Source organism: Trachemys scripta, chromosome 6 (assembly GCF_013100865.1).
Source record: "Trachemys scripta elegans isolate TJP31775 chromosome 6, CAS_Tse_1.0, whole genome shotgun sequence".
Lineage (NCBI taxonomy): Eukaryota > Metazoa > Chordata > Testudines > Emydidae > Trachemys > Trachemys scripta.
Window position 1 is genome coordinate 77980766 of NC_048303.1, and position 21979 is coordinate 78002744.

Below are 21979 nucleotides of genomic sequence, written 5' to 3' on the forward strand. Positions count from 1 at the left end.
TAGGGATGTTCATAATTTATCATAAAACTTTAATGTTAATAAAATCAGCTGGAATGAAGCTCTACTTAATCTCCTTGATTACACCATAAGGAATAAGATCTTAATTTGAACATTTACTTTTCTTTCACTGATGATGAAAGAAAGGTGAGTTAGGTTGACAAGGAGATCATACTGTTCAGTTCTTCAACTGAATAAAGGCTGGATGCAGTGTGAGTGTAAAAAATTTAAATCTGAGATAAAATTAAATCTGCCCTATTATGCAGACTACTGGTGCATGTCATGTTGGTGAGTAAGTATAACATAAAACTGTTCTTGCTAAACTGATTTTCTTCTTCAACTCATGTGGCAGTGTTCTGACCTATGGGATGCTTCTAATCCTTCTAGTTAAAGTTAATTCTCCACTGTTAAGAAGTCTCCATGTAGGTGAAAGAGTTTATTTCTCACACTCGCACCATGTATATATGACTCCCATGGTTTGCAGGATCCTGCTAAAAATATACAAATAAATAAATAAATAAAATGAGGTGATTATGAGGTAGGAATATTTAATAATCAAAGCCTGAGTAACATGGAAGTAAACCATATGTTGTTTGCATAGCATCCATTCTTCCTTAAACCAGTAGTAAAACCAGAACTTTTACAGCATATATTAAGATATGTTTATGATGAAGGCTCATCAAATTAACAATAGATTATAGTTCTAAACCAAACAGTTCTCTAATTGTCTTATTCTCAGTGGGTATTTAGAATCCTGTTTTAAAATGTGAAATTCTCTCTTTTTATTAGTTTCTTTCTTACTTCTCTGAAAAAAAGTTATTAATGTTAAACTTGGTAGGTCTGTTGTTCAGCTGCACCCAGCCCATGCTGAGGACCTTGCAGTGGACCACTATTAAATTACCTGCCCATAGAGGAAGTTTCTATTTAACCCTCATTAGTTTTAAATTGCTTCTGCCCTGAAGCAATGAGAGTTTATGTCCCTTCTAATGTTTTTTTTTTTTTTGGAATGTTCGTATTATCTGTATAAATGATTAATCCTTTTTAGAATCCTGCTAAGCTCTGAGCCTCAATAATATTTGTGCCCCAGAGTTCCAAAGTATTTTCTTTTCTACATTCTAAATTTGCTAACTTTTAAATGTCATTTAATGCTCGTTTTTCTTGTATTATGACAGATAAATCAGACAGACCTATTTACCCAATCTGTATCATTCATTATTTTGTATATATGTCTCCTATCTAAATTGAACAGTTCTAATGAGAATTGGTAGGAAATTTTCTGTCAGTGTTTTTTCAATGGAATATACAATTTCTGCAAAATGGACATTTTCCCTAGGAAATGCACATTTCCCCCTAATTTTCCATTAGGAAAATTGAAACAAAATGTTCTGATTTGGATCAGCATGGTTCATTTCAGGTCAGTTCAACATGAATCTGAGTCCACCAGCGCTGCTACAATGCCTTCTGGGAGCTGTAGTTTGGATGCCTTATGTCCCTGTTCTACGCTATGATTCAGTCTCCCAGGCTTGGCTCCCTTTCTCATGATGTACCAGAGTCTCCCTTTGGTTGAACCAGTGTGGTACATCAGGGGAGATGTAGTCTGGGTGATAGAGGAGACTGGGATAATAAGATAACAGAGCAGCTCAGAGAGACTCAGTTCAGTGTTGAACTGAGCCTACATAAAACATTTCAATTTGATTTGACAAATTGAAACAAAAAAATTCAATTTGAAAATATTGAACAATTTCTTTTGATTAAAAATATATCAAATCAAAATTTTTCAGAGCTATCCATTCCATGAAAACTTTTGGTCTTTCAGCCCACTTTCTGATTAAAACAAATTTTAAAGGTTAGATTTTCCCATGAGATGGAAATTCCAATTTTCAACCAGTTGTAGTCCCAGTCTTTTCAATCTCTCTTTTTGGAGAAATCTTTCCATGTCACTAATCATTTTCTTTACTTGTCTTTTAATCTTCTCTGTTTGCTATGTGACCAGAGCCCAGTTCTGAAGGCAGCAGCGCAAAAGCAAGGGTGGCAATACTCTACCATGCCACCCTTACTTCTGCTCTGCTTCTGGTGGGGCACTGCCTTCAGAGGTGGGTGCTCGCACAACAGCTTCCGCTCTTCAGCCACCCAGCTCTGAAGGCAGTGCAGAAGTATGGGTGGCAATACCGCAACCCCTAAAATAACCTTGCGACCCCCCTGCAACTCCGTTTTGGGTCAGGACCCCCAGTTTGAGAAACACTGGTCTCCCCAGTGAAATCTGTATAGTGTTGGGTAAAAGCAAACAAAAGACCAGATTTCATGGTGGGAGACCAGATTTCACGGTCCCTCGTGTGTTTTTCACAGCCGTGAATTTGGTAGGGCCCTACTCGTAATTCTTGGATGTGTGGCTTCTGCTTTGTTGACTCACTGTTTTTCAGATTCCTTTAGCATCTCCCCTTTTCATAGTTTGATTTTTCATTCTTCAGACTTTGTTACCTAAAAACGGTAAATCTAGGGTATCGCCCCAAGTTCTTTTGTGGTAAAGACTGATGCAAAGAAACCACTTAGCTTCCTCTAAAATGCCCTAAAGGTTTCAATGACAGACTTTTACAATTTAAGTAAATGTGATTTAAAAGGGATGCTGTCAGCTTGAATCCTTATCAGTTTTAAAATATAAGTTAAAAGTATTCTCAGGTAGCACACCTATCCCTTAGTTCTTCCCCCAGTTTTTGGTCTTTTACAATTAAATCTGTTCAAATACTTTTCTTTCCATTGCTGGGTGAAAGAACTACCCAACCGGGTAGTGACTATTATACAGGGGAAACAGTCAAACTGACTTTACACAAAGTGCTGTCAAATGCACAAAATAAAGTAAAAAATATATCAAAAAACCATTTTGTTTCAAATATCTTTGCTATAGATGGTTTAGGCATTACTTGAAACAGATAAGTAAAACATTTCAGACAATTTGATTTTTTTCAACTGATAGTATCTTTCTAAAATCAGAATTCATAGTCCTGCTCATCAGAAGAAGCTATAGATACTCCACTTATATATAATTTAACTAATATTCCCTAGAGTTCAGTGATAGTGTAGAGATCCTTTGTCTTTTAGTTGGTTATGCAACCTTATATTTAATTTTTTCCACATAATTAGACCAGTCTATCAAGACTTTCTTCAAGGGGGGAGAGGCAGCCATTTGTCAAAGTGTATTTGTGTAACTATATGCTAAAAGCTTTTTAGCTTAAAAAATCATACAGTTGATGAGCAGTAAAGGAGAGTCAAACTGCATGATCCTATGTGCCTCAAAAGAAATCAAAATTTGGATGTATTTTAATTTATGGATTGTATGGAAATACTGATAGATTTAGAGGGATTTTGCAGCCAATTCCATTTTTCCCAGAATAATCAATTATTTTAGAAGCAAACCATTTTTCCAGTGCTTTAATTATTTTTATTAATCTGATTGCCATTATGAGCTATGAAAAATGTCAGATATGAAAATATTTTACATTTTTTAAATTTTCATGTATGCATATAACTGAGGGGGAAAGTCTCCATAGAAATGATCAGACAAAGAGCGGCAAAGGCAAAGTGCTGACTTAGATTTTCCTTTTTGCCAAGCAATTTGTAGTTTACTAGTGGCTATTTGTTGTGGATTTAGTGAAATGATGTTCTTTCATGCTTCGGAAGAGTGCATATCTTTCTTCAAAGATATTGGATAATTTTATGGGGACCGATGAACATCACTATATATAGTTTTAGGCTTGGTGATATTCAGAAAAAAATGTTATAGTGCCAAGCTGTTTGGTTAATTGAAAATTAAGGTGTGTCATGAGCTTTGATAGCTTAAGCAAGACAATATGACTATTTCTGTTGAGCTCCTATAGTTTTTGCCAAATTCTGGAAAGTATAAAGAGGAAAGAAAAAAACCCCACAACCCTGCATACCTCTAACTTGGCTTGTTTCTGCGTGAAAAGAGAGGACAAATGGAATGGTATAAGTAGAATCTTTTTCCAATTGTTACTTGGTTTGCTCAGGAAAAAAATGTGCAATTTGTTATATGTCCGCCTCTACAATACTTACTCCTTTTCCCAGAAATAGACTGTATCAAGAACCTGACTGCTAAGTGTACTGTACCTCATGTATACACCTCCCTTTGCCCAGAATATCCCAGATTTGGTGACCTCCCAAGCAGGCTTCAAGAGCTATGTTTCATAGGCTTTTTGGAGAGGACTTTATGGTATGCTTCCCCCATGGTGAACGGGCAGAAGAAAAGAGTTTTTGTAGGTGGTGGGCTGGTTGAATTACTGTACCAATTGATTAACGCTATTTGAATTTTATTGTATTACTGATGATATGGCAGAGTGCCTAGAACTTTGGATAGGCATCTTTTTATTAAACTCTAAATAAATAAATAAATACATTTGATACGTAATAGCCTTAGCAGATTTCTTGACTATATATAGTTGACTATATAAGGTTTTCAAAAACTTGTATGGCTTCTATTAGTATCCGGAGGAATTATACAGAAAATCCCCAGCAGCACTGAGCATAAAGTGTCATTAAAAGAGAAAAATTTTAGTTTCATGGTGTCTTTTTATCATCAGTTATAATTCCTGAGCAGACCTTAATACACCACCAAACAAGTACTGACTAAACAAATTTGTGTTTGAATAATTAATTGCATTGACATATAATACATCAGACCATTTCGTTTATACATACTATCGTGATTAATATTTGGTTAATATTAAATGCAGTGAATTGCTTTCATTTAGATCCTTATCTTTTTTTCTTCTTTTAAGGTAGGTGGTCCAACTAATTGTGCAGAGAAGGATTATTAATAGTCCTGCTCAATTTAAGGCTGGTTCGTGGTCCTGGAGTCCAGTGTATGAATCAGTAATACTGGAAGCTGCCTATACATAGTACCAATGTAGTATGCACAGGCAAAACTCCCAATGATTTAAATGGAGGATTGGGCTTGTAAAATAAAGTTTTAGAAGGGCTTTTCGTGTGGACTGATCATTATATTTTTACCCATTATTGTAAATTCTAGGGGTTGGTGTTTCCCTGTACCATATAATAAATATTCTCTCCCAGTTGTATAAAGATTTCCCATTAGGGCACATGAGAATACTGATGCAGAAAGAATGTATCAGAGGGGTAGCTCTGTTAGTCTGTATCTGTAAAAAGCAACAGAGGGTCCTGTGGCACCTTTAAGACTAACAGAAGTATTGGAGCATAAGCTTTCGTGGGTGAATGCTTACGTCTGATGAAGTGGGCATTCACCCATGAAAGCTTATGCTCCAATACTTCTGTTAGTCGTAAAGGTGCCACAGGACCCTCTGCTGCGGAAAGAATGGTTCGTCTTTATTGCCAAACATATTAAAAAAAAAAAAAAAAGGAAAGAAATTGTTGGTGCTGTTTGTTTATATTATGGTAACACCTAGGAATCCCAGTCAAGGATTGTGCAATGCTCTGTAATGTGACCATACAGTGAACAAAATATCCTCTAGAGGTACTGGAGCATTTTAATCTAATGTAATACTTTTACATTAAAAATGAAGCATCTATACAGTACAGTTGGGGGTTTTGTTCTGGGGTTTGCAGTGGAAGCTCAGCTATTAGGATCATTGCAATGAGCTAATATATAAGCTGTGCATATCCTGAATATGAAGAGAATATCTGAACTATAAAATGGGATATATTGTTACCCAAATTGGAATGTTATTCACATAACACTGAAATATTAAGTTTCAAATATATACCCAATACTGGAAATGTGAAATCAGATTTCATCCTATTAATTGACATTTGAACATATTTAAAGGACTCCAGTCTAGGCTCAGATAAAAATTTCATTAACCTCTTCCAATTGTTTCGATGATATCTTCAAAAACAATTTCACAATGGTTGCAGAGGCCATTTATTCATTTTTTTAAATGTTAAATTAAAAAATGACAAGCTAATTTATATTTTCCCTTTCTGTGTCTACTCCAGTCTTGAATGCAGCCCTCACTGACAGTCCTATAAATCCAACTCCCTCAACAGAGCCTATCAACAGTCTTATAAGTTTCAGTTTACCGCCTGCACACGACAGTAGAAATACATAGGGCCAAAACACAATCGGAGCATCAGTTATATTCTTGGCTTATTAAATTGAGTAGGGCCGGTCTTAAGGTTTATTTAAGGCCTTAAAAATTGATAGTGTTGGAACACGAAGGAGCATATGGGTCAGCAGTAGAAGTAAGACCATCATAAAGAAATGTGTTAGATTTTGAAAACACACGTTTTGATTGTGTATTATAATGTAAGTGAAAAAATGCAGTTTAAGGCATGCAGTGGTATGAGATAACGTGTTAAGAATTTATTTATGTATTTACTGAAAAATCTTGTGTACTATAAGACAGTTATATATTTTTCTCTTTTGAACTGGTACATAAAATCACCTTTTTTAACAACAACAAAAGTTGTGGTTAGGTTTTGCACATGTATTTTTAATAAGTTATAGTAAGGATAGTTTTTCTCCTTTTTGCTTCATACTTTCTATTTTAAAATTTAAAATTTAAAAATTTAAAATTTTTGCTTCATACTTTCTATCTAATGCTTAAAGTGAGGATTTATATTCAATAGTACTTGAGAAACCTTTTGATAGATTTTGAAATCTTTTAATGAGTTGACTGATAATGGTTTCAGACACTGAATAATAAAATGTATACATTGTTACTAATCAATGCCTCATTTTATGAAGCTAAAAATTAAATTATTGAAACTTTGGTCTTAAAATTTGGGAATAAATTGATTTTGTGCAAATTTGAACATGTGAGAGGGCTATATTGTGCAACCCTTACATAATAAGTAAAGTACCACTCAGCATGAGTAAATTTATCAGCATGTATCAGACCTTCAATAAGCCTTGATTAAGACCTGAATAACCTTTAGGAAATTTGAAAATTGTCTTTAAACGTGTAAAGTATTCATGCACACAACTAATTAGATATATAGGATTTTATGCAGCTCGAACTTTTTATGAAATTGAATTGGAGATATTAAAAGAAAGTTTCAAGGAAACAGACTCCTGATCCACTAGATTCGTTTGTAAATAAATGTCACCTGCCAGCAAGCTTAGACAAGAAAAAGGCAGTTAATCAAAGTCACAGCCTTATCAGTTTGTTTACATATAAGATTCTTTAAAAAAGCATGCAGACAAATAGAGAAATTCTTCAGCCTTTAACCCAAAATAAATTTGATCTATAGGTTATTTGAAAAACCAATGAAAATCAAATGCAGTAAGAGGATTTTCTTGAACCTTCAAACTGAATTTCAAGTAACATCTGCCACAAGGCTCCAGTTAGTGAAGAAGAAGATGACTCTTCATTCAAGAAAAAGCCTCCAGACCAGGCATCTGTGAGGCAAAGCATCTTCAAAGGATGAGCAAGAGAGCTCTCCCGACGAAACACCACTCCCAGCTTCAGCAACCATGACCAGGACCGACTCCAAGTTTTTTGCTGCCCCAAGCAAAAAAATTTTCTCGCGCCCCCCCAGCCCGCCCCAACTCCACCCCTTCCCCGCTCCATTCCAACCCCTTCCCCAAATCCCCGGCCCCGCCTCCTCCGAGCGTGCCGCATTTCCCCTCCTACCCCTGCCTGGGAGGGAGGGGGGAGAAGCAGAGCGGCAGCATGCTCAGGGGAGAAGGCAGAGGTGAGCTGGGGAGGGGAGTGTTCCTCTGCCCCCCCCTCCCCAGGGTTACTTCCTGCGGCCCTCCCCGTGCCCACCACCACCACAGCTCACCTCCATTCAGGGCTGACTCCTGGATTTTTGCGCCCCAAGCAAAAAAAAAAAAAAAAGGAGCTGGAGTGCCGCCCCTTGGAAAGTGCAGCCCCAAGCACATGCTTGGAGCGCTGGTGCCTAAAGCTGGCCTTGACCATGACGTTGTGACAAGGAACCACTCCACTAGATCCTGTATGCACAAAGCATCCCCAAGGGGTTAGTTTTGCCTTTAGCCACAAGTCAGATAAGTATTCTGACCTAGGGACATAAGAAATAGTATATTATAATTTGCCTGTATCTAACTGCAACCAGGTCCTCATGGCAATCTGGTAGAAAGAGCAACAGTAAGTCCCAGTTTTTAATCTGCAGCATATACTCCAAAAGTAAGCTTGTAAAAATATTAAATGCATAGTTTGCATGAAGCTATTGACTTATTCAGTGTAATGTTTCCACTATCAAGCAGTTTTATGTGACATGCAGATTCAACTTAAACTTTTTCCCTTTATATATTGTCACTTTAATGGCTTTTAAATGCATTGTATATTGAACTAGATTGCCTTCACAGGAAAGGAGTTTACTAATTTACAAAAAGAAACTTTTTGATATTTACAGAAATTAAATCTTTCCAGTTCCTTTCTTGATGTGATTTTTTCCCCCTTATTACATATTTGCTGATTTCTTTGGTAAGTATTTAGGTGAAGCATCTACATAAAGGAGTTTACATATTGTGCCACAGAGTCAATAGTTTTTGTGCAATCTTCTAGAATTGTGTTTCCAACACTATAGGGAGGCGCTGGTTGGTTGGTTGTTTTTTTGTTTTTGTTTTTTTGTTTGTTTTTAAAGAGGAAATGGAACGTCAAATAATTAATTGTCTTAATGGAGTAACAATATTTTTTCAGAGCTTATCAGAGCCTTTGATTGTCATTGGTTAGTCTCAAAATGAGCTGAGCTGATGTCAGTGTAAGGTCTTGAACAATATTAGAAAGGAAATGAAAAGATAATGTACCTCTTGAGTTTAACTCAAACTCACAAAAGCAAGGAAATTCAAAGAGTTAAATTAATAACTTAAAGTGCAGTTCTACTTTGAAAACTGATCCTGTAAAACTGGTATTGCAGAGTTTTGTTGTATTTCACATATACCCAGTTTACAAATCTTTATTTGTAAGCAAGGGTCAGAAATTTGTTACCCTTACTCATAATACTTGCTGAGTAGTCCCAATGACAATGAAACTACTCATGGAATAATCTGGCCCACAGTGATGATTTTTTCCACTTTTGAGCCCTGCATGCTTAACAAGGGGTGAAACAATCAAGCTCTGTTCATCCTGGCCATAACTTGGTAAAGATTCTGCAGTTGTAAGTTATCTAACAATTCTGTTGAAGATGTGTAATACAGAATAGAATCCAGCTCTTTCTCCGTAGCTGCATTGACTCAGCAGTATATATTTTTGCCACCAGAGTAAGAAAATGTTTCACAATACCCAGAGAGGGCAGATCTGCTGTGTAAGAGAATCCCATTTTTACAGTCACTTTTACCATGACCACAACTGCACTACAATGTATATTGTTTCTGGGTATATTGACATAACAGTATGTACATGGTACAAAAACCCCATGATCAGTAATGCTTACAGTAATTTAAACAGTAAATTCAATTCATGCTTCAGTTTGGTTGGCAAAGACACCCCACAACATTTTAGTTCATAATGCAGATAAGCTATACACAAATATAACACTAATAGTAAAGCCATTGTTTTTACAGGTGTAAAATCAATTGTACATTATGGATCAGACTATGGGAAGAAGCTATATATAGTGATAACATAAAGAGCCACAATTTTCTCAGTTCAAAAGATTGCTGTGACTAGAGGGTCTCTGAGGGCATTATACTCTTCCAGCGTAAATTGGCTCTTTAAAGAGCTTGTATTCTACCACATATGATCAGATCACTACAAGTCCAGCTCTGTATTCCTTGTGTATTCAAAATTCCCTTTGAAATCAGTGGGAGCTTTGGATGCTCAGGAATGCAGGATGAGACCCAATCTTTAACTATCTGGGGGAAGGGGAGGATAGGACTGAAAAAGTACTCCGTTGTTCTATGAAAAGCTTGTTGTTTCATAAGGCAGATAAAATGCTGGTGTTATAATAATATTATGATTCATATATTTTTTAAAAAAAGTAGGGTTTTGATGAGGATTAAGTTTCATTCCTGGATTTTTAACTGAAGGAAATAGTTTTATAAACAATGTTCAGAGAAAAATGGTGTTAATTTAAAAATCTCCATTTGCATTCAGTCTTTTAATAAGAACTGGTCTTGTAAAAATAATAATAGAGGGATGGTTTGGGCATTTGCATTATATGTAATAAGGACTTTCATTTGTTATTACATCAATAAATCACAAAGATTACAATGAGTTTAAAGATTTGCAATGCAAATTACCTTATGCTTACATATTAACTATTGTATTGAAGCGTACAAGGAAACATTGTCTTCACTGTTATTCAGCTCACCATGTTTTTTTCTACTGCTTGTAGTTTAGGGTTCCTTAGAGCACTATTAGATTACTCACATCTCTTGCCAACTTCTAGTTTCAGCCGGCACGAAGAGATGCATTCAGAAATTCTTGCCAATTATATTGTTAGTTGTGCTGTAAGAATCATTCAAAAGGCAGCAATCTCTTCAGAAAAAATTAGTAAAGTCCTATGAAAAATTAACACATTGGGCTTGCTCCTACAGAATTCAGTAGGATTCTCCCCACTCACTGACTTGAGTGGGATGAGGATCTGGACACACTGGGCCCAAACCTCAGATGGTATCATTGTATACTACGATGCCAGTGTTTCATTGTGAATCATAGAAATGTGGGGCAGGAAGGGACCTCAAGAAGTCATCTATTCCTTCCTGCCATGCAGAGGTAGGACCAAGTATACCTAGACCATCCCTGACCAGTGTTTGTCTAACCTGTTCTTAAAACCTCCAGTGACAGGGATTCCACAACCTCCCTAGATAACCTGTGTCAGTGCTTAAATATTCTTTTTCCTAATATCTGTATCCTAAATCTTCCTTGCTGCAAACGAAGCTGATAACTTCTTGTCCTACCCTCGGTGGACATGTAGAACAGTTGATCACCATCATCTTTATAATAACCTTTTACAAATTTGAAGACTGTTATTATGTTGCCCTTCAGTTTATTCTCCTCTAGACAAGTGGTTCTCAAACTAGGGCCGCCGCTTGTTCAGGGAAAGCCCCTGGCAGTCCGGGCCGGTTTGTTTACCTGTCACGTCCGCAGGTTCGGCCGATCATGGCTCCCACTGGCCGCGGTTCACTGCTCCGGGCCAATGGGGGCTGCAGGAAGGGCAACCAGCACGTCCCTTGGCCCGCGCCGCTTCCTGCAATCCCCATTGGCCTGGAACGGCAAACCGCGGCCAGTGGGAGTTGTGATTGGCTGAACCTGCGGATGTGGCAGGTAAATAAACCAGTCTGTCCCACCAGGGGTTTTCCCTGAGCAAGCGGCAGCCCTAGTTTGAGAATCACTGCTCTAGACTAAACATGCCCAATTCTTTCAACCTTTTCTTATAGGTCATGTTTTTATAAACCTCTTATCATTTTTGTTGCTCTCCTCTGGACTCTCTCCAGTTTCTCCACATAATTCTTAAAGTGTGGCGCCCAAAACTGGACACAGCTAAGGCCTCATCAGTGCCAAATAGAGAGGTACAAATTACCTCCCATGTCTTATATACAGCAATCCTATTAATGCATCCCAGAATGACATTTGACTTGTTTGGAACTGCATCACACTGTTGACTAATATTCAATTTGTGATCCATTATTGCCCCCAAATCCTTTTCTGGAGTATTGCTACCTAGCCAGTTATTCCCCATTTTGTCACCGTGCATTTGATTTTTCCTTCCTAAGTGCAGTGCTTTGCACATGTCTTTATTGAAATTCATCTTATTGATTTCAGACCAATTCTCCAATTTATCAAGATCATAATGCATTCTAATCCTGTTCTCCAAAGGACATGAGAGTTTGCTGCAATGCACTAATGACTTGTACAGGGCTATCAACGCATAGCCCCTAGGACCCAGGTGGTGCCTCTCCTCACCCCACCACATGGGCTCGGGAGAAACTGCAGAGTGGAACCAGTCAAAGGCTCCAGCCAGTAGGAGCAGAAGCAGCCAAAGTAGAATGTCTTTTGGATACTCAGAGAACTTTCTATAGTTTTGATTGTATTTCATCTGCCCTGTGCTGATCCCTTCTGCACTGCAGCTCTCTTCCCCTCCCTTTTCCTTACAGTCTCTTCACCTCAGTTTCACTACACACCTGTCCCTCTTACCCCCTTTTCACCTGCCATGTCTCCTCACTCCCTCATACCCTCCCTTTCTTTTATATTAACTTATCCCCTCTTAAGTGTACCCATTCAGATAATAATAATGGAACTAACATGATGTTTGCTTCCATCGCATTGTTCACTCTGCTTGTGTGTTCTACCTCTCTCCCCATCCTGCATTTGTCTTGTCTGTTTAGACTGTAAGCTCTTCATGGCAGGGACCATTTACTACTCTGCATTTCTACAGTGCCTAACACAATGGGTGCGCACTCTTGGTTGGCCCTTAGGCACTACCATAATAAACATTTTACATATTGTCAGTAATAGCTACCGACTTTCAGGATTCTGAGCTTTTCAAGAATGCATGGAAAGATACAGAAAGGGTTGCTATACTAATTACAGCTGCCAGGGCTACAAGTCGGTTTTGTAGTAGGTCCTTTACCACTACCATCACCTCCCACTTTTCACAAAAAAGCATTTTTCTCCACAAATTTAGCAGGATAACAATGAAGGATGCGACTGAAAATTTAAGGAAAAATTTAAGGATGATTGTACCATCTAAGGGTATGTCTACACTGCAACTGAAACCCTGTGGCTAGCCCGTGTCAGCTGACTTGGGCTTGTCAGGCTTGGGCTAAGGAGCTGTTTAATTGTGATGTAGATGTATGGGCTCAGGCTGGAGCCCAGGCTCTAGGACCCTGCAAAGTCGATCTCAAATACAGAGGTGACTAACAATAATTGTTTTAAATTGTTTTATTTATACAAGCAAACTCATTTACAGAAGAAGAAGAAGAAATAACAATATTTTGAAATGATGCATGAAATTAATAACACCTTTTCTAAATATTATGATTTGTATTTTCTGCTGTAGGATCTTTTGCTAATAAGCCTATTACATTTTTGCCCTCTTGGTTCTTAGCATAATAGGTTAATATTATCTATGAGTAGCACAATATTTAAGGAGGATCCCCATTCTAGAGAGGTTGGTAATAAAGTGAATTAGTTAAACATTTTGAAGCTGGGATATTGTTTGTTCTGTTATCAGATGTCATCTTTGCTGATCTGTGCAGTGCATAGAAGACAGACTTCAATACAAACCTCAAGATCTAATTAGTGTCTCAGTTCACCAACAAGGCTCTGAACAGCATTTCCTATCTAATGAACACTTTCCCCTTTTCTATATAATGTAATTACAGACCAGGCTGTTTCCCATTAATAAAAAAAAATGAAAACAGCCTGCTTTTTTCTTTTCTGTTATATTATTGGGAACATGCTTCCAGTTAAAGTCAGTGTTTGTTATCTCAGCAAAGGATGGTGTGATTTAAATGTATTTAAGAAGGGTTAATAATATTTTACTCTTCTTTATTGCTTCCCATTTAAGGGAGTACTAATGCATTTTACAAACAGTAATGAATATTCAGAACAGTTTATGAGGATGGGAAACTGAGGCACAGAAAGAGTGAATTACTTGCTCAAGAGTGGGTGAGTAGCATAGGCAGGTATATGACCAAGATTTTCTAACTCCTGGTCCTGTGCTTTAACCACTTGTTAGTTATAATTAGTTACAATTAGTAACCTAACAGAAGTAGGATGTTCTTACCTCAGAAATCAATAGTGCGTTACAGTAAATGATACTAGCATGGCAGGTATAGTTTGATTGGGCAGGCTGCTGTTTGCATCACTGCCAGAGCTCTGTATCCCAGTGATTATAATGCAGTCACTTAATCAAATTCGGTGGAACAAAAACTAACAAGTTTATTAAATGAGCTTAATTTGATTAATCAGTGTTGAGACACACTATCCATTTGGTTGTTGCAATAGGAATTATTAGCTACTTGGAGCTGCTCAGGTGTACCTTGACGTAAATTCAAGTTTCTGTTAAAAAAAAAAAAAAAAAAAAAAAAAGCTTCAGTCACTGAGCCTCTGTAATAACTGTGCAATAAGGATCTGTACAAATGATGGCTTATATATTGATAGAGGCTTATGAGAGGAATTGAATGCTTTGCAAAATTCAACCTGTACATCATCTGTTTTGACATTCTACTAAGAACGGCTGACATGATTTACTACTGTGTGCATTAACTTAAAAATGATATCTGGGTTTCCAGGTAGAATAAGTAAAGATAAGCACAAGTTGTCTATTTATTTATGAGACATTGTTTGCCCATTGTAGGCACCACTGGAATTTAAATAGATAATAAATAAAATATACATGATTAATATTCAATATTTGACTTTAAAACTGTGATGTGAAAAGTAAATCACAAGTTAACAGGTGTTCATTGGCTTGCATTTTTTAACATTTTTCCAACCTAACTGCATTTATTTTCTTCCCTCTCCAGATGCAGCAATTGTTCCATGAAAATTATGAACACAACCGGAAGGGTTACATCCAAGATCTTCACAACAGTAAAATACACACAGCTATAACACTTCATCCAAATAAAAGGCCAGCCTACCAATACAGACTCCACAATTACATACTGAGCCGCAAAATTTCAGAACTACGCTATCGCACCATCCAGCTCCATAGAGAAAGTGCCCTAATGAGCAAGCTCAGTAACAGTGAAATAAATAAGGAAGATCAGCAGCTGGGAATGATGCCATCTTTCAATCGCTTCCAGCCCCGTGAAAGGAATGAAGTAATTGAATGGGAATTCCTGACAGGGAAGCTCCTTTACTCTGTGGCTGAGAATCAACCACCCAGACAAAGCATTAATAGCATTCTGCGGGCAGCACTGGATGACACAGTGATGCAAGTAATGGAAATGATAAATGAGAACTCTAAATCTAGAGGAAGGCTTATTGATTTCAAGGAAATACAATATGGCTACCGTAGGGTTGATCCTATGCATGGAGTGGAGTACATCCTGGATTTACTACTTTTGTACAAAAGACACAAAGGAAGAAAACTTACAGTTCCAGTGAGACGTCATGCTTACCTTCAGCAATTGTTTAGCAAGCCTTTTTTCAAAGAGGCAGAGGAACTGGATGTAAGAAGCCTTGTGGAGAATATTAACAGTGATACTCAGTCTTTCTCTTTTCTTTCAAATTCTTTAAAGATTTTTTCATCATTTCATGGCACCAAAGAAATAGGAGGACATAGTGACAAGAAAATACATATTCTTGTCCCTCTCACAGGAAGATATGACATTTTCTTAAGATTTATGGAGAATTTTGAAAAGACTTGTGTTATTCCCAGGCAGAATGTAAAGCTGGCAGTAATTCTGTTCAGCTCTGATTCTGGCCAAGATTCCAGCAAACACAGAGAGTTAATTAAAGAATATCATAATAAGTATCCAAAGGCAGATATGACCCTAATTCCTATGACAGGAGAGTTTTCCAGAGGTTTAGGTCTTGAAATGGCCTCATCTCAATTTGACAATGACACTTTGCTGCTATTCTGTGATGTTGACCTGATATTCACACCAGACTTTCTCCAACGATGTAGAGATAATACTATTCAAGGACAGCAGGTTTATTATCCCATCATCTTTAGTCAATATGATCCAAAAGTAATATACAGAGGCAACCCTCCAGGTGACAATAACTTTGTTTTCACAAAGAAAACTGGATTTTGGCGAGACTATGGATTTGGAATCACTTGTATTTACAAAAGTGATCTACTGAGTGCTGGTGGATTTGATACCTCAATTCAAGGCTGGGGACTTGAGGATGTAGACCTCTTTACTAAAGTAATAACTTCTGGGCTGAAGGCTTTTAGAAGTCAAGAAGTAGGAGTTGTACATGTTTTTCATCCAGTTCAGTGTGACCCCAATTTAGACCCTAAACAATATAAAATGTGCTTGGGGTCCAAAGCAAGTACATTTGCATCTACCATGCAGCTGGCTGAACTCTGGCTAGAAAAACATTTAGGTGTCAGGTACAATCGAACTCTCTCCTGACATTCCTGCTCATTCTGCCTTTTTGGGGGAGTTTACCTCATTGTTGTTCTTTTTATTTTATTTTCATATTCTTAAACTCCTCTTTGTCTTCCAAAGGGTGTATGTTGACCTCAAAAAAGATGAGACTGCTGTACACTAATATTTCCAATTCCTACTGAACTGGTTAGATGTGTTACTTTCCTATGCCCTTTATTCAAAATTGACTGAACTCATGGCAGTCAAATGATCCCACGGAGCACATCCATCATGAGAGATTACATCAAAGGAGAAATGTTCTCTTTGGGCTTTAGGATGCAATATCAGTCTTTGTTGTGTTTGTCAAACTTAATGTGATACAAATATTTACTGGTGAAGATACCACAAAAGTGCTTTATGCTTCCTCTGGGGAAGGAACTCTGTAACATAAACTTGAGTTTTATAATTTATACAAGGACTTATATATATATAAACACTACTTTTCTTCATCTTAAGAATTTTTAAAGTAAATGAATAACTATGATTGTACCTTTATTTTTTAAAAAAAGAAAAACTGAGGAGTGTCTTTCCAAATACAACTGGTACTGGCTACCAAGGTCTTTAAAAGTCTTATTGTAATAATGAGCTCCTCATTATTGTCTGCTCTGTGCGAATGAACTTTATTTTCTCAAGGGAACATGATTTAATCAAATATTCATGTACATTTTAGAAGCTTTGTGAAACAATGTCCTTCATTTGCTGGCAAGAAGAAACTATGACAGAACATGATTATTTATAATAAAGTATAGACAAACCGTATTCTTTTTCAAAACATAGAATAAGTTGCTGTGTCTCTTTCTAAAATAAGTCTCTAATATATAAATGATTTTCTTTTACATTCCTTTCATAAAGCTGCACTTGATACAAAGGGTGACAAAAGGTTAATTAAAATAGCCTTTTTTACATTTGTGCATTAATATTGGTATTCAGAAACCAGCCATTGTAAAATTTCAAAAATTGTAAAAAATAATTATTTAAGTATGAAAATTTACTACTGCTGGTCAAAAAGTTCCTTGCCAATATATTTGTTAGTGAAGATTATAGGACTGTGTTAAGATTTATCTTTCCGGACAGCCTGAAATTGTCATATTATGGATCTGTGGAGTATTGAAAATGAAACCAACATAAGAAAAAATAAATATAAAGTTAATTTTTATACTTAGGTTTTTTGTATAGGGAAAATATGTAATAATTTTAAACATTGTTCATGTTTTCTCTTCGGGTGGTGCTTTCTTGCACAAGTTTTCTTTTTTATCTTTCTTTTTGACACACATTTAGAATATTTTACTCAGAGTTTTTGGTAACAACTCGCAAAGCATACGCAAGAAACCATCAGATTTTAGCCAAGCTTGAGTTAATATGTTGGATGTATATTATAACTAAAGTAGTTGACTTCAAACTATATTGCAAGAAGAGCTGGGCAAATGATGCAAATAAAAATCCCTCAAGTATTTGTTTATATGTTTATGCAAACTTGATTTGAATATGTTCAGTCCCTTTGTATTCTCTTTCCAAGTGACTGATATTTATTGTACAGACATGCAGGGAAATTTTCTAGAGGCCTGAAGACCTGTTGGCTACCCAAGACTACTGCAACAGTGACAGGTTAAGGACAGATCCCACAGATCCCTCCTGGTTGGCAGAAGACCCAATAGAATTCAAATCTATAAATTAATCCTTGCAAGGAGAAGGCAGCACCAGTGGAGAAGAGTGGGGACACAGGATTTGGGCCCAGAATTGGCCGCAGTTGCCCTCTGATGTCTCTTGTGTTTCAATTTAACATTCTGTCATGGTAAACACTGGAGGCATGATTTTTGAGACACCCCAGAATTCATAGTCCAATAGTATGTTTAATTCCAAGTTCAAACACAAGAAGTAACAATAGGCAAAGGGCACCCCAGGCACTGTGACAGGTGAGCTCGTTAAAAAAATTACAACATGAAGTGATGGCAGCGGTACTTCCAACCCCCTTTATTTCAAGTGAGAGAAGACTATCGCCATCGCCCTTCATCTTTGTGAAGATGGAGGTGGTGCTGGTGGAGGTGGGTAGATAGAGCATGAGTTACAATTGCCCAGACCACCTTGGGAGGACTCCTCTTCTCTCCTTTTCCTGCAGGCCAGTCCAATGCTGCTGACACAAATGGTTGGGGAAAGTAAATCTCAATAGTTACATATGAAAATATTTATGGAACCCAAAATTTAAATTTGCATAACTATTTATGTCTAAAGTGCTTGCACTCTTGCTCAATTAGGGAACCAAGAAAAGGCAACATGATTAATCTGACCGCACGCAACTAACCAAGACAGCTCAGATAGCAAATATCAGAAAATGAATACTCAGTGGTAAATGTCTGTGATCTGGCCATAGCCCTGGAAGAGCTACCAACATTTTTCATCTGCTTGTGTATATTCCAATTCTAATTACACTTGATAGCTTATTGGCCATGAGGTATTTGCTCAACTCAAATTAAAAATAGAGATCAAAACATTCATTTTAGTGTCAATGCTGTACAGAGGGCTTGCTGGTTTGAGTCCTAAGTGATATGTCAGTACTTACTATTACAGATATTTATTTAGTGCATGACTTATTCATTTGTTTACATGATGAATTACTTTTGTTACAAACCTGATTATAAATGTTCATTATAAAATACTGCATTGTTTTTGGAATAACTGTCCTGAGATCACTAGAACTTGCATTAGTTTGTTTAAGATATAATGGCCCTTTTAATAAGATCATAATAAAAAAAATACTGAGACAAAAATGTTAGTGATGTTATGCATGTGTAGATAAGGGTAGGAGTGTCCACTGTTTGTTTGCTCTTGTCCCATTTTAATAATCATTTAACTGGAAGATGAAATCTCTAATATGTGTATGCACTATCCCTTTGCATATGTGTAGTCAATGGATAAATAATAAAATAGACTGTAATCTCACAGTCTCTTGGAGATTGAAATAGGAGAGTTACTTTAATTTTCTGATTACTGACAAATGGGTTGTGCCTATTGGAACTTCTACCTTTGGGACATTGCTTTGCTCAGAAAAATCAGAAAATTAAAAATAAGTAACATATTTGTTTTTCTCCCAATGCAATGTGCTTTTCACAGCAGTTTAATTAATGCATTTAAATCTTCTAGATAAAGGATCCCTCTGGGGCAACTTCACTGTCTCCTAGACTGCATAGAATACACTTGAGGAGCAACAGGACATGGTGGGAAATGTCTACGCTTCAGTCCAGCAGAGTATGAGAGACATTGTTAATAGGGACCTTAATGAGCCCATGTGCAGGTGAAAGTTATAGTGCTCCAGCTAAAATATTGACGCAGAGCTGCCAATGGCTGTAATGATTTTAATATATGTTATGTGACTGCACTACAAATCTTTGCTATTTAGATAAAACATTTCTGTACAGCATGTTATGATCATTTTTCCACAATGAAGTAACTGGGTCATTTTAACCTTTTGGGTTTTCTTCAAAAATAATAAAAGTGATTAGTTAACATACGGATTAGTCACATGGAGAATTTCACTGGAGATGACAAAGATATCTTTAAGATATGGCAAGAAGGCAGCTGCAGTCTGTTGCTTTTACTTTCCTGCATCAGTTGAAATGATTAAAAAAACATGGCTGAGAATTAGCAAATTTCTGTCTAGTGAAATGTTTGTCTGAGCTCTGTTTTTAAAAGGAAAAAACAAATATCCCTAAGGCTTCCCAAAGTTAACAAAACAAACAAGCAAACAAAAGAGGTTGTATGAGAAATATACGCAAATTTAGTTTTAGTAGTGGTAGTAGTTAGGGTGCTGAAATCAATATTTACTACTATTGAATAACAGAAAAAAGCTGCTTTTACTTTAAGTAAAACCAAAAGTTAAATAACAATCTATTCGTATTCTTTTATTCCTTCCTAATTTTCTGCTTTTTTTCATTTTACTCCATCTGCATTTATTCACTTGACTAATGATCTAGGTTTCCATGCTTCACCCTTGCTTTCCCACTTCACTTTTTCTTTGGTTGTTCCCTTTTCAGTAGATGTTGCCACAGCATTTCAACGTTTTTGAAACAGTGTGATATTTCCAGTATGGTTTTATGATGTCACTGCTATATAAAAATACTGAGCTAGAGCACTTTGCTGAATGAGTTTCCAGCTCTGTTACAAACAGTTTCCATTTGCTTGTCACTTTAGTTTAAAAGTATCTTGCATGTTATTACTTCATCCCTTCCTCTCTTCTCCTTCAGCTTGGAATCCCACCAAGATGAGAAGTCCTTAAACCTAGGAAAATGAATAATGTTTGAGGGGTTCCTTGGTTCCCATTTTGGCAGTAAAATGGCATAGCTGAAATTCGAGAACTGGATTTATAATTTCTAAATCTAAATGTAGAAGTCTATATACTAAGGTGTGTGAACTAGATGATAAATGAGGATATTGATAATATAGGCATTATGGAAAGTTGGTGGAATGAGGATAATCAATGGGATGCAGTAATACTAGGTACAAAATAGATAGGAATGACTCAATAGATTGTGCTGGGTGGGGGAATGTCGCTATATGTGAAAGATAGTATAGAGTCAAATGAAGTAAAAATCTTAAATGAATCAAACTGTACCATAGAACCTCTACTGATAGAAATTTCATACTTGAACAATAAAAGTATAACAGTAAAAATATACTACTGACCACCTAACCAGTTACTCTGAAATGCTCAGGGAGATTAGAGCGGCTACAAAGGCAGAAAACGTAATAATAACAGGGGATTTCATGTATCCTCATATTGACTGGGCATATGTCACATCAGTAAGGGTTGCAGAGATAAAATTTATAAATACATTAAATGACTGGTTCTTGGAGCATCTTGTCCTGGAACACACAGAGGGAGAGGCAATTCTTGATTTAGTCCTAAGTGCAGCACAGGACCTCATCCAAGAGGAATAGTCCTAAGTGGAGCACAGGACCTGATCCAAGCTGAACCACTCGGTAATAACAATCATAATGTAATTGAATTTAACATCCTTGTAGGAGAAAAATGCAAAACAAAGCCACCCCAGTGATATTTAACTTTGAAAGAAAAATGAGGAAGCTAGTTAAACCAAAATTAAAAGGAACAGTCACAAGGGTGAAATGCCTGCAAACTGCATGGAGACTATTTAGTAACACCTTAATAGAGGCTCTAAGTAAATGTATCCCCCAAATAAAACAAAAACAAAGATCACAAAATACTCCGCCATGGCTAAATAGGAGAGTAAAAGAGGTGGTTAGAGGCAAAAAGTCATCCTTTAAAAATTCGAAGTCAAATGATAAAAATAGAAAGGAGCATCAACTCTGTCAAGTCAAGTGTAAAAGTATAAGAAGGCAGGTCAAAAAATAGTTTGAAGACCAACTAGCTAAGGACACAAAAACTAATAGCAAAAAATGTTTAAGTACATCAGAAGCAGGAAGCCTGCCAAACAATCAATGGGACCAATGGACTATCAAGGTGCTAAAGAAGTACTCAAGGAAGACATTTCAGAGAAGTTAAATTAATTCTTTGCCTCGATCTTCACTGCAGAGCACATGAGGGAGGTTCCTACACCCGAGCCATTCTTTTTCGGTCACAGATCTGAGGAACTCTTTCAGACTGAGATATCAATACAGGAGGTTTTGGGACAAATTGATAAATTAAACAGTAATAATTCACTGGGACCAGATGATAGTCACTGAGGAGTTCCGAAGGACCTCAAGTATGAAATTGCAGAATGACTAAGTGTGGTATGTAAATTGTTGATTAAATCAGCCTCTGTACTAGATGACTGGAGGGTAGCTAATGTAACACCTATTTTTACAAAAGGCTACAGAAACAATCCTGACAATTACAGGCCAGTAAGCCTAACTTCTGTACCAGGCAAATTGGTGGAAACTATCATATAAAACAAAATTATCAGACACATAGATGAACAATATTTTGGAGAAGAGTCAACACAGCTTTTGTAAAGAGAAATC

General features: G+C 36.8%; 1 protein-coding gene across 1 annotated transcript in view; it reads left to right on the forward strand.

The window, feature by feature from the left end:
* CHSY3 (chondroitin sulfate synthase 3) overlaps positions 1 to 17159 on the forward strand; it is a 263532-nt gene extending 246373 nt beyond the window's left edge. The window contains exon 3 of the mRNA XM_034773878.1: positions 14426 to 17159. Coding sequence (XP_034629769.1) covers positions 14426 to 15988 — 1563 coding nt within the window. The 3' untranslated portion in view covers positions 15989 to 17159. The remainder of the gene's footprint in view (positions 1 to 14425) is intronic.
* The last annotated feature ends 4820 nt before the right edge of the window (positions 17160 to 21979 follow it).